At 36.2% G+C, this 12305-nt stretch overlaps 1 protein-coding gene across 1 annotated transcript; it reads right to left on the bottom strand.

The window, feature by feature from the left end:
- Positions 1–1122: 1122 nt before the first annotated feature.
- Positions 1123–3774, bottom strand: LOC105331439 (insulinoma-associated protein 1a). Its single transcript, XM_011433622.4, has one exon. The coding sequence runs from the start codon at positions 3348–3350 to the stop codon at positions 2127–2129; it is 1224 nt and encodes a 407-aa protein (XP_011431924.1). The 5' UTR covers positions 3351–3774; the 3' UTR covers positions 1123–2126.
- Between the last annotated feature and the right edge of the window lie 8531 nt (positions 3775–12305).

Below are 12305 nucleotides of genomic sequence, written 5' to 3'. Positions count from 1 at the left end.
ATTAGTCTTGATATTGCTTGATAAGCGCCAAAAACTGGCCGCCGGAAACACGTGCCGCGTGATAACATTCGAGTCCGATATTCAGTATTTTTCTAATCCTGAAATCCGAAACGATCGACATTCCTTCGGATTTATACTTGGTGTTTACCTTTGAGTTTGATTAATATTCTGTCCCTTATCAATCTTCTGCCCCCACTTTTATACTTTGCCCGTAAACATCTCCCCGGCTGCCTCAGCATCAGTATCTACCGGTGTGGGCGTTGCCAGATTTGGTTGATATCGGCTGGTTTTATGCCGGGTCTCTATAAGGACCTCAATAGCGCTTGAGAGTCATTTATCATCTGTGACAGATTATGATAATGCTAAAGTCATGTTTGATACTTTCGTAATTTTGGTTACAGGATTTCGGATCGATAGCGTTTGATTTGAGAACTTTTCTGGGTCGGAAGGTTTTAATAAGCAAATTTTGTAATAAAAGACTGGCTGTTAGCTATTTACAGTGTAAATTTATAAACAATCCTGTTTTCCCGCGAAGCATCATTGTCTTGGGGGAAGTGGTCATGGAAACAAAATTGGGACGTGTTTTCATCGAGTTTTCTTCCGAAAAGATACACAATTTTCTCTACTCATTTTTCCGTTTAAAGAAGGGGGATAGTATTCAACGACGAACAATAAAAGCTCAGTGTATGACGACACATTTACATTTGATTGCAAACTCGCTGAGGGCGGGGTCCTGTCAAAGGCGACACATGGTCCAGGTGGAAATTAAACTCCATCATCGACGGTACGTCACATTGATATCTAGGGGTAAGATCAGTGAAAGGGGCCTACGGTTTTTACTGTTGTTAATGGCCCCCGAACAAAGAAACTAGGAAAGGGAACAAAAGTACCGTACATTGTCGCCCCACTTGAATAGCCTGCAGTGTTCCAGAACAACCGGCTGCCTTAAATCAAATTTAACAGTACTTGGTTGCAAACATTTATAGAAATTGAGTGTAAATAATCCTGAGCTGTGGATCAGGTGTGTCGTCTCACCTGGCGCGCGACTCAGGTAAACCTTAATCTGGCACGCGCCATGAACCACAAAGTGACGATGGGTCGTTTTAATTCTAAAGCCGTAACTTTCGTCAGTATCAATCTTTATTAAGTAACAACGCATCATTGACAAGGTACAAAGGTCACAATGGATGATTATGAAAAGCAATCAATCTTTCTCTCTCTCTCTCTCTCTCTCTCTCTCTCTCTCTCTCTCTCTCTCTCTCTCTCAAAATCATTTTTTTTAAATTATAAACAAAAAAACTCACAAAATAACAAAGCTAAACATAAACTGTAATCTTAGGTATGGCAAGAAAATAAATAATATGAACTCAATATAACAGAAAATAATGTATAATCTTGAACTGTTATCACATGCCAAAATGGTTGCTTTGTAAATAAATAAAAATGACTATAAAATTATAAAAGCAAATAAAAAGTAAATCACAACACAAAAAGCCGATAATCTCAACAACAAAAAAATAGTCCGAACTCCGTCTGAAGTCAGAAATTATTTTTGTCTAGAAAAAACAGCATTAAAATGATAAATAAAACTAAACCTAAACACGACAGAAATAAATAAATAAGTTATATTGCACTTGCCCGGCCAAGCCAGATAAATCTATCACAATTCATTACAACATTCAATATGTAATAAAATAGGTATCTCTGTAATATTGCACTTGTAGGGTTATTGCACTTATAAGACATGAAAATAAGATATTGCACTTATATATTGCACTTCTTATATAACATTGCACAAATCAAAACACCTTTGTGTAAAAATAAAATATCTGAAATAAAATGGATAAAATTAAAAACTCGCATAATAAAGGAAAATATTACTATAATGTATAATATAAGTACATCTAAATGCTTTAAAATGGCAGAATTGTCAAGAAATTCATATACCTGTAAATAAAAAAAATCTCTCTTTAAAAAAATAATGTTTTAACCAGCACTCACACATTTAACGTTTGAGAAGGCACATCTGCACATAAACGTTCAATTCAAAAGATCATCATCAAAAATATATACGTTTTCTAGCGGTCAGGCACGGACGGTGAGTCAAGGCACCGCGTGGTCCTAGTCTACATGTGGCGGGGGAGGGTGGAGGGCATTTGGAGTAGGATGACCTGGCGGTTCTCGGAGGGGTGGCATTTGTTGATGTGACGGGTCAGCCCGGGGGAACTGCTGAACGAACTCTCGCAGTACTTACACACGTACATGTCGGCAACTCTCGTCTGCAAACTCTCAAAGGCGTTCTGTGGCGAGACGACATCGCGACGCAGCGACTCCTTGTTGGACAACTCGTTCATGTTGCTAATGTGCAGGATTTCGGGTCGTGTAGAATTGTCGTTGCGTGCGATCTGTCCGGAATCGTTGTGAACTTGTCTGTGTTTCCTCAGGTAAGCCTGGCGGCGGAACTTTTTGCCGCACGTTTCACACTTGAACTGTCCCTCAGCGTTGGAGACACTGAGATCCGTCGGGACCAAGAACATGGAGTTGTCGTTCTTGGGTTCCATCGTGTTTGCGTTGTTTTCATTCTGGTTTGAGGGAAGAATTTTGGCAGGAGCGCTCGGCCTGGAACTTGCCGGGCTTGGTCTCGGTTTGTGCCATCTTCGGTGGGACGCAAGATTTGCCGGGCAGTTGAACACCTTGCCACACTCTGGACACCGGTACTCCACGTGCACTATGCGGGAACACCGATGCTGGGCCAGCTGAAACGCGTCCTCGTAAAATTCTTTGCACAACTGGCAGATGTAGTCGCCAATCTTGTTCTCGATTCTTTCCAGCTCGGCTCGCGCCTCTGGAGTTGCTTCTACGAAGTTGTACGTGCTGTCTATGTCCCCGTGGTAAATAACCGTACCCTCGTCCTCGGGAGAAACGTGCTTAATGATACAGCCCGAGACAGGGGACGTCGTGTCCTCATCAAAGTTGATTTTTCGGGCCGCCTTTGGTTTTTTCATAGGTTTGTTCTTGTTTTCGTTTCTTCTCTTGTTTGGACTGCTTTGGTCTACAGGTTTGGGTGCCGAATTCTCGTTATTTGGAGAATTAACACTCAGTTGCTCAAAACTTGAAAAATAAAGTTGCTGAGTACTCACAGAGAGGGGAGAGGACCGCGGCTTCTCGTAATTATTGTTTTCTATATCCTTGGAGAAGTTTATAGGACTTGCGCAATATCCGGAGTCCGGAGATCCGAACCTTGTCATGTCCGCCTCCAGGTCCAATCGGTCCTCCTCGGACGTTCTCCTCTCCCGGTACGATGCTGCTCCTCCATGGCTAGTCCTTTTGACGAGAAATCCCCGGGGCATGATGAGAAACTGAGAAGGAGGCTTATTTCTTCACAGTCCTCAAAATTCCAAAGTTACCATCAAAGTTTGATTGCGAAAAAAAGTTATCGAAAGGGGGATTTGGCCAATTTAACTTTGTTGTATCAAAAAGTTAAAAATATTGTTTGCTTTGTTCTCAAGTTCTGTAATGTAAATCACTACAGTTCATCTCAGTCTGTATAGTTATTGACCAAACCCGCAGAAATAGCATCACATTGCCTTTTATAGGCACGCTAAGACCAAGAGAATTTCTCTGAATATTCATACACCAGACACGCCCCCCAACGAAACCCAGCCATTGAGCGGTACCCTCTTTGTTTTGAAGCGCTCTCTTTTCACAAATTCTGATACCAATTTTCTTTGTTAATTGTGCGCTGCTTTTCCTCTCACGGCGCTACAGACGACTCTTGCGATTGTTCCATAGCGTGTGCGTTTTACTTGCACAGGTGAAGCGGCGATGATTAAAGTTATAGAAGAATCAATAAAAAGGAATCTCTCTAATCAAAACAGTTATGAACGGTAAACTTTTTCTGTTTGTAGAACTCGGTAAAATTCTTCTACAGAACAAGGGCAATCAATAGAGACTAGATTGACTAACTGTCCTTTAATGATATCAACTACACGCAATTTGATTATGTCGATATTATTACTCATTCATTGAAAAAAAAAGCCATTTTGTGCTTTTTTAAAGAATTTTTCTCTACAACAAATTCCTTTTACTTTCATTAATTTTTGAAAGCTGCATATCTTACTAATTAAACTAACTGAAAGAATGTACTTTTTTTAGCATAGACATATGTGCAATCATTAACGAAAGAATTATTAGCCAATTTTCCATAACTTCTTTTACACCAAAAATATCAAAAATTACAAGAAAATTTGGAAATAAAATCGCGCGCGCTCATTTGCATACAGCTGAGCTGGGAGGGAGCTCGCACGCGACACTGTGTACCGGCTGTTCAATATTAATTCTTTAACTTTAATTTATTGTAAAAAAAGAAATTTTATAAATCGATTTTCTTTTCAAACCAATTCTCTATAAGTTATAATTAAAAAATATTAAATTCATTACTTTTAATTCAATAATCAAATGTTTGAAAGTTCTTAAACTGGAGTTATGAACAAAATAAAACATCTGTCTTTTAAGAGAATTATTATGTTTCTTTTAAATAAAATTATATGCATGCGACTGTTTTCTATCCTTAAATTTTTCTTCTTCTCATGACAGGAAATACATGTAACTCGTTAACTAGTTCATTTTTTTTTCATCTCGAAAGAAAACTAAATAATAAATATCAAATTATCGCAAAAATTGATGTGCAAACAAGCCATGCAAGTATTTTACTACACGGATGCCTTGAGTTGTCCATTTTGCACTTTTTCTTTCAGACAAGGAATTGTCATCAATATTTGATTAGTGTCGCCCGCAGAAGAGGCTCGCTCTGCCACCTGTTGTCGAGGGGCGCTATCCGGAGATCGATCATTGAAGGCCGAGATGTAAAGTTGACAATCCGCCATAATACCCCTAGTACTGTACCGACCGCCAGATCATCTTTAATGAATTTCTGATAAATATTAAACGATCAAATTCAATTATTTATTATGTTCATAAATGAGTGTAATGTTTTCATTGTTATCAGTTCAATTTGCGCTTCATAATTCATTTGCTAACTTTTTTTGAAATTAATATTGCTGAACATGTATTGGCCTTGGTTACTTAGAATCCCAAGTTTATGTTGACAATAATTTCTCAATTATTGTCTTCTAAAACTGGAAAATGAGAATAATTGTTAAATACTATTTAGAGTATTTTTATAGGACTCTTGTAAAGATATTGGACTGAGCCTGTGTCGTTGGAATCCCTCCATTATATGAGATTCCAATTCGTTAACCCCGCGCTCATCCGAGAGACAATAAAAGAGAAAAAAGTGAATACAAGATAAAGGAAGATTTCTCCTGATGAGGATAGTAACCCCAAATCGGGAGATCGCCGGCAGACGATACAACTCCAAAAGCACGCGACAGATGTCGAGAGCACGTGCCGCCCCGAAACTTTCTCCCAGCTACAAACAAAAAGTTCAGGGGGGTACATACAGACGGCTTGTTACCCCTCATTCACACCGCGATTTTTGAAAATAAAGCGATACCGTTCCCCAAAACCAGTAAAGTACATAAGACTTTGAATAAAGGTGGCCATTGTGACAGAGTTAGCGGTTGCGATGTCGCCATTCCCAACACTTGTGGAATTTTCGTCTGGGAACAAAGCTATATAATACACCGAATTTGTTTAATCTCAACACCAAAGATCATACATTAACAATATTGACACGAATAGCGGTACAAATTCATTAAAAAGTGAAAATAAACACAAATCGACAGCTGTTGACTTTTTGTTGATCAAAACTCCTAGAGTTAAAAACGTTAGTTGTGGAATTCAAATCTAAATATTCTGTAGTTCCAAAATTACACCCGTCTGAGCCGACATTTGTTTTCTGTGACTTGTACACAAATACATTATTATAGTCATTATCCTTTACTTTTTCATTATGTTTTCACATTGTAATTCAATGATAAGAAATCGATCGTTCGTTATTACGGTTTCGTATTTATTTACATGTACATGGATATGCATTACGACTTTCAACTCAATTCTCGTTATAACTATTACCTAACTAAAAGTTAAGTCAATTTTATAAAATAATACTATTTCATTATTGCTCTTATTTGTAATAATTCAAAAAACCCTTTACTTCTTTTTAACTTTTATGCAAACAGCATTTGTTAGAATCTTGACAACTAATTTTTGAAATGACTTAGTCTTAGCAAAAAAAAAAAACAACAACAAACAAACCTTTACTACCATCTGTATCTTTCCTACTTAATTAACTAATTACAATAATTCCTTTTTAACGACTTTGCACTTTTTGCAACAAATCAGAACTGTAATTACATAATACGACTATTTATCACAACGCTTATTCTTAATGTATGAAATATTATTTAATATTTTCGATTTTTCAATTTTATCATAACATTATACAGCGGACGGCATTGGGCAAGATTTCTGGAAACAAAACGAGAACAAGAAAAAATAAATAAAACAAACTTCATCCAAAAGATCCAACTCCCGGAAATAAAGACCAAGCCTCCAAAACCAACAAATATGTGACTGCATGTAAATTATGATCATAATATTGACATGTCGTGTAATAACGGGCAACGCTAAGATTGAATAAAAACGCCTTGATAATGGGTGATGTTTGTAAAGGTAGCTATCGACATAATTTTACTTTTTCCTGATCAAAAGGTTTGCAATTGTCCTTGAAGTTCCGGGGTAGCAGTTGTTGAGCGTAGCTCTGTAACATCTGGGCTCCAAAGGACAGGAAACAGGGCCGATAAAAGAGCTAAGGAACACCGGCAGAAAAAAATCTCTATCAGCGGAAAACCCGCGTTATCCGCGGCGTTCTTGTAGAGCTCTCGGTGATTTATCAAAGAGGAGGGATGTCTGATTGTGCAGGGACTAATCGAATACTAACACTAGTAAAGCACTGTCACTGGTTCTTTGTCATTTCCCGGCAATCAGTAACAGTTCTCGGGTCTTCGTCTCAACCAACAAGTACCGCGACATGATTAGTAGCAAAATTCCGCCGCGAGTGTCAAAAATGGGCAAATATTTGTAGCAATTCTCGCAGTGCGAGATTTCATTTTCTGCCGCCGTTTCCTGGCAGACTTCTAAGTGCGGCCTGTCGCGATTGCAACAGCGGCTTTATCCACTGGAAGCCGATGAAGAAGAGGGTGCGCGCCAAGAATTATCACCGAGGTTTCTGACAAGAGTATCGGTTTAAAGGATATTATTTCTGTAAATAAAATAAAAATGACAATATACCAAAATATCATTGACTAATTGTTCTAAGGAATACTAGATTTAATAAAGATATATATTGATACAATATTGTTAACAAAATATTATAGAACGCAAATGAAAAAAAAAATTAATTTAATGTTAAAAAAATATTTAAATATAACCAGATTAGATTTGTCTTATTCTAGTTTCTTAATTAGATTTTTTTAACATTTTAAAATCTCAACAAAAATGCAAATATTTGGAAGTTTATAGGTTTTTGCTGTAGTTTGATATTTCAAATATATTAATAATTGCATGTGAAAAATCCAAAATTGAAATCGCTTTCCAACATTTTAGCAGTAAAAGTCTGCAGCAGGAATCGGATAGAAACGAGACATCAGTGGATCTATTCAAAATCCAGACACTTATGGGTTTAATTTAGGACTAGTGGGGTGAAATGGGCTACGGTTATATAAAATCCCGATTGAATAAGATTTTCAGACAAACAGTATTGTGCTTAATTTGGCATCACCTGCCCCGTCATTATGCGCGCGTGCAGGAGGCGGTTAGTTCTTTACTGGAGATGAAATTCGGGGGCAGGTGTTCGCCGGCGGAGGGATACGGTGTTTGGCGCGCGTGCCCGCGCTCCGCTATTAGAATACAAGAGCTTATTGGGATTTAATGAAGCGAACAACCAACAAAAAAGATCATATAATATTATTAAATAAGGAAAAATACAAATCTACGCCATTTTATTCCGCTTCAAACTCTTCAAAATCTGTAATAAAATTTGAAGCATACTAATGCTCGATATATTTTGCTCAAACGAGAATTAACATATGTAATTAGATTAAAGCGGTCGCGCGACCGACACGCTTTCGCATGAAAGAATAAAAGTTCAATCTCTCTGGTTTGAAATTTTCCCACAGGAGAAATAATTCTGAATAAATACACAATGAATCCACAAAACTGTTTTTCATTATATTTTTGTTCAAATATAAAGACGCGTGCGTCGGCTCGCACTTTTCATATATGGAGAGAGAAAAAAATCAATTAAAAATGTCGGTAATTTTGACTTTCATCCTGCAGAGCGTGCGCTGGTGTTTGGAGAGACTCTACAGAGTCTCCAGACACGAACAGGGACTTTCCCAGGAGAAGAAGCCTTTGTCAGAGAATTTCACAGAGTTGGGTGTTATACATTTAATTAAGACCCTCGTTACTGATGCGATCTCTCTCCCTCCTAAACGTTACATCTCCAGATTACTCAGGAAACCAAACACCATTTTTAACACTTTGTAAATGGTTTCCCAACACGACACGAACATTCTTTCTGTCTCTTTGTTTTCAAGCTCTCGCCGTAATTTTTGCTGTCTTAATTTTGAAGTATCTTTTTGAAATTACCAAATAATGGACAAACTATATGGTTAATTGGTACATATGAAATACAGCATTCACTAAAAAACATTATTTACTTTTTTTTATTTACTTTGTCGTAATAATCTAAATTTTAAATTTACTGGGCGAGTATAAATATTATATTAATGACAAAATTACATCTTACAAATTTACAAAAACCATGTAAATTCAAAAAAATTAATTAGAATTTTAAAATCCAAGAGTTCTTAACTTATTACACTATAAGCTGAAATCGATTTTCAACTTTTATTGTAACAAAATGACACAGTGAAAAAAAACACGAAAGCAGATTTTTTAAAGAAAAACAAAGTCGCTATTCTTGAAACCTTTCGTCTCAATCGAACAAACTGATATAGACTTCAGTCATTTTATTTTTCAACAAACATCAAATCTTTAAGATTTAATTTTTTGTTTGAATGTGATAAAAATTCTGACAAATCTGAAACTGATCAATATTTGATTTTTATTTGATATTTTTTTTTTATTTGAGTGATTGTGGTGATTTATCTGAAATACAAACAGAAGATAGCGGTAGACCCACAGTAAGAGTGAAAGAGATCACCCCATCTAATCAGACATCTGTCCTATCAAACGAAATGGCGCGAGCTTTCAAACCCTACCCCGATCGATCGGCCGTGCAGGTGGGAACGCGTGCAATATGAATCGCGTGTGCCCATTGTCTGCTCGACTCTCTTTTGTTTAGAAGAACTTGGTTTTGAGGCAGATGTTGGAGAAAAACAAAAGATCCCTTCCAGTAAATTATCAGACTTCGAAGGAATTCTTTGATTCAACGAAGAATTTTCTATTTTTCGCCATGAGTCGATCGATTTCTTTTTCTAAATTTGGACTTATTCCACAGCAAGATACCCGAAAAAAATTCAATATTAATGGAACACAAATTTCTGTAGAGACTGATTCACGCGGCCAAAGAAATCTTTCAATTCCTCTGTGTAATATATGTTGTACAACCAAAGATAATTTTAAACAACAACAAAAATTAAAATTGTATCGCAACTACTATAGGATAACGCAGTAATTATCATATAAAATACAAGCTGATGTTCTATCTATCAATTAAATTGTAAAAATATAATTGCACTGAAACGCTCAAAACAATTAGTTATAATTCCTAAACTTTAGTTTGAAAAAAAAAAAAACCAGAAAAGAGAATTAGAGATCATTTTATTCCTTTTGTGCTAATGATCTAGATCTTCTAAAGTACAGCAACTGAAAAAAAATTTAATAAATGAAAAATAAAATGAACGAACATATATCTATCATATTCACGTATTTAATGAAAAGGGCTTCGGAGATGATTTTATTCTCTTGAATTTAACGCCTAAACGCACAAAATACAAATAAAACTTTGCATTAGCAGAATTTTATTCTCTTGAAATAAACTTACAACTATAATATCAAAACACAAAAATTACAAATATTTTAATTACCTAAAATCTTAATTACTAAAAGAAACAAAAAGTTACCTAAAATATTATTTTTTATCATCAAAAAACCTCAAAGTTTCTGAGGAAGATTAACATGTCATTTGTTCCAGTTTAATTAAAGTACATTTCGTGTAACAGAAGCTGCCTCCCGCCGACATCTCATTCCTGACTTTGATCAATACGACAGTGCCACACCTGCATCTATTGTATACAGGTAATGTCATATAGTTCTGTCCCAGGCATCTGTCCAAACAACCCCTTGAAATACTGGTTTCCCTGGCATCGTAGCTTGCATGTAATGGCGCAATTTATTACTATACAACACAACTCTTGTGAAGGCACTTTAAAGATCATCAAAATGATACAAAGCATCATGTTAGGAATTGTGCATTAAATATCTCGAAATTTATTTGTTAAGCTTTTTCGTTAATTTTCACTTTAATTGATCTTCTATATTAAAGACTCATGATACCAATACGAGCAATTCTTTATGTTTTTTATTATTCATTTAAAAAAAAAAGCCAATTAAGGAAATCAGGACTAAGTGGCAAATAACATCATGAAAGTTGCATCTGTATTTTTTTAATCCGCGCTGGATAGATTGCTGGTGTCTGAGAGTATCTGGGATGTTGGTCGTATAACGTGTAACGAGAAGCTCCGGGTCCATTAGGCGCTAATGCCCCACAGATGGTGCAAGATGTCGGGAAGCCAAGCGCTCCGGGACAGATAAGGAATGAATCCGCCAAACAGGGAAAACATTTCATCCCCTCTCCAGCGATAAAGTGCAGGGCCAAGTGGAAAATTTGACTGGTCCCGAGTAACGACACGAAACTTGAATGAAACTTGAATGGAACTTGAATGGAACTTCGAATTGGAAAGTATAAAAACAAGACTTCCGTCAATGGACAACTTGGATACTTTCTGCATTTCTTAATATCGCGCAGATTTTCATATCACTTGTTTTTTTTTCTTGATTTGGGTTTTTGAAAAAAAAATTAAAATTGAAATTGAAAACTCAACATCAGACGCTCAAAGTATTCAATCGTTGAGTTTATTACTAGTACATGTATATTGAATTTTACAAAATTTAAGGAATTTGAAAACGTTTTAATAAGAGACAACTTCTTTAAAAAAGTAGTAGATTTCAAGGCTTAGTTTAGCATAGCTAACAAGTTTAGTGAATAAATTAGCGAGTCTTTTATAAATTGTCAATTTCCAACAAACATTCTCTTTTCCTAACCCCATCCCCCACCCCCGTCAACAAAATAAGCCAATAATAAAAAGAAAAAGAAATTGAGTTATATTATATAAATAGTGCCTGTTTGGGAGGGTAACAGTTGAAATTGACACCCCGAGAAAACCATTGTCAACCGACGCGAAGCGGAGGTTGACAATGGTTTTCGAGGGGTGTCAATTTCAACTGTTATCCTCCCAAACAGGCACTATTTATTTTGTTATACTGAATGTCTTTTTTTTAATTTTTAAGAAAATTTTACTGCTTTTATATAGGAATAACGTGAATTCTACAGCGAACCGTACGCGCATAATTTTCGCGCATGTAATATTTTTTAATGTTACCCGTTGCCAAGTGCGTTGCTAACGCTGAGGGTAATAGTAAATATTATTAACTGCGTCTTAACCAATCAGATTTCAGTATTTAACATGAAAGTATAACAAAATAAATTAAATGTTAAATAATCAATAAACTGCTCCCAAACTGAGTGCACTCATGCAGTTACCTGGCCTCGACTGCATGTGTTTGCATAATTAAAATAATCTTCAAGGCGATCTTTTAAAGAGATGGTGAGACAATTAAAAAACGGCCATTCAGGCAGATGTTTGTCAAATTTTCATCCACATCGAAATGAAGCGCAAAAAGTAAAGTAAACGTTATATCTTATCTCTCCGCTGTCTTCTCCGTCGAACGGTTTTTAAAGCGTATACGTTTGAACCTCGATTTCTTCGACATATGTGGCTTTCATTCTACAAGAGGACATCGCACTCTGAAAGATCTAAGGGTTAATCCCTTATTACATGCATTGCGATTCCTGTGTGTCCATAATATTGAAATTTTCGTTTTCTATTAACCGAATCGTCAATCCATCTCGTTATGTGGAGTGCGTTATGTGAAGAGAATAGGTGATCTCTCTTCGGAACACCTCTCTCAGTATGCAGATGTTCGTCGTTTCAATAAATTGGACAATATTATAAGAAATAATTGCAATGTCCAAT

This window comes from Magallana gigas, chromosome 6, assembly GCF_963853765.1.
Source record: "Magallana gigas chromosome 6, xbMagGiga1.1, whole genome shotgun sequence".
Taxonomy (NCBI): domain Eukaryota; kingdom Metazoa; phylum Mollusca; class Bivalvia; order Ostreida; family Ostreidae; genus Magallana; species Magallana gigas.
This window is presented reverse-complemented; position numbering and strand designations above follow the sequence as displayed.

Excerpts from the sequence above, each read along its gene's own strand:
- LOC105331439 (XM_011433622.4), bottom strand. The coding sequence starts at position 3,350 with ATGCCCCGGGGATTTCTCGTCAAAAGGACTAGCCATGGAGGAGCAGCA.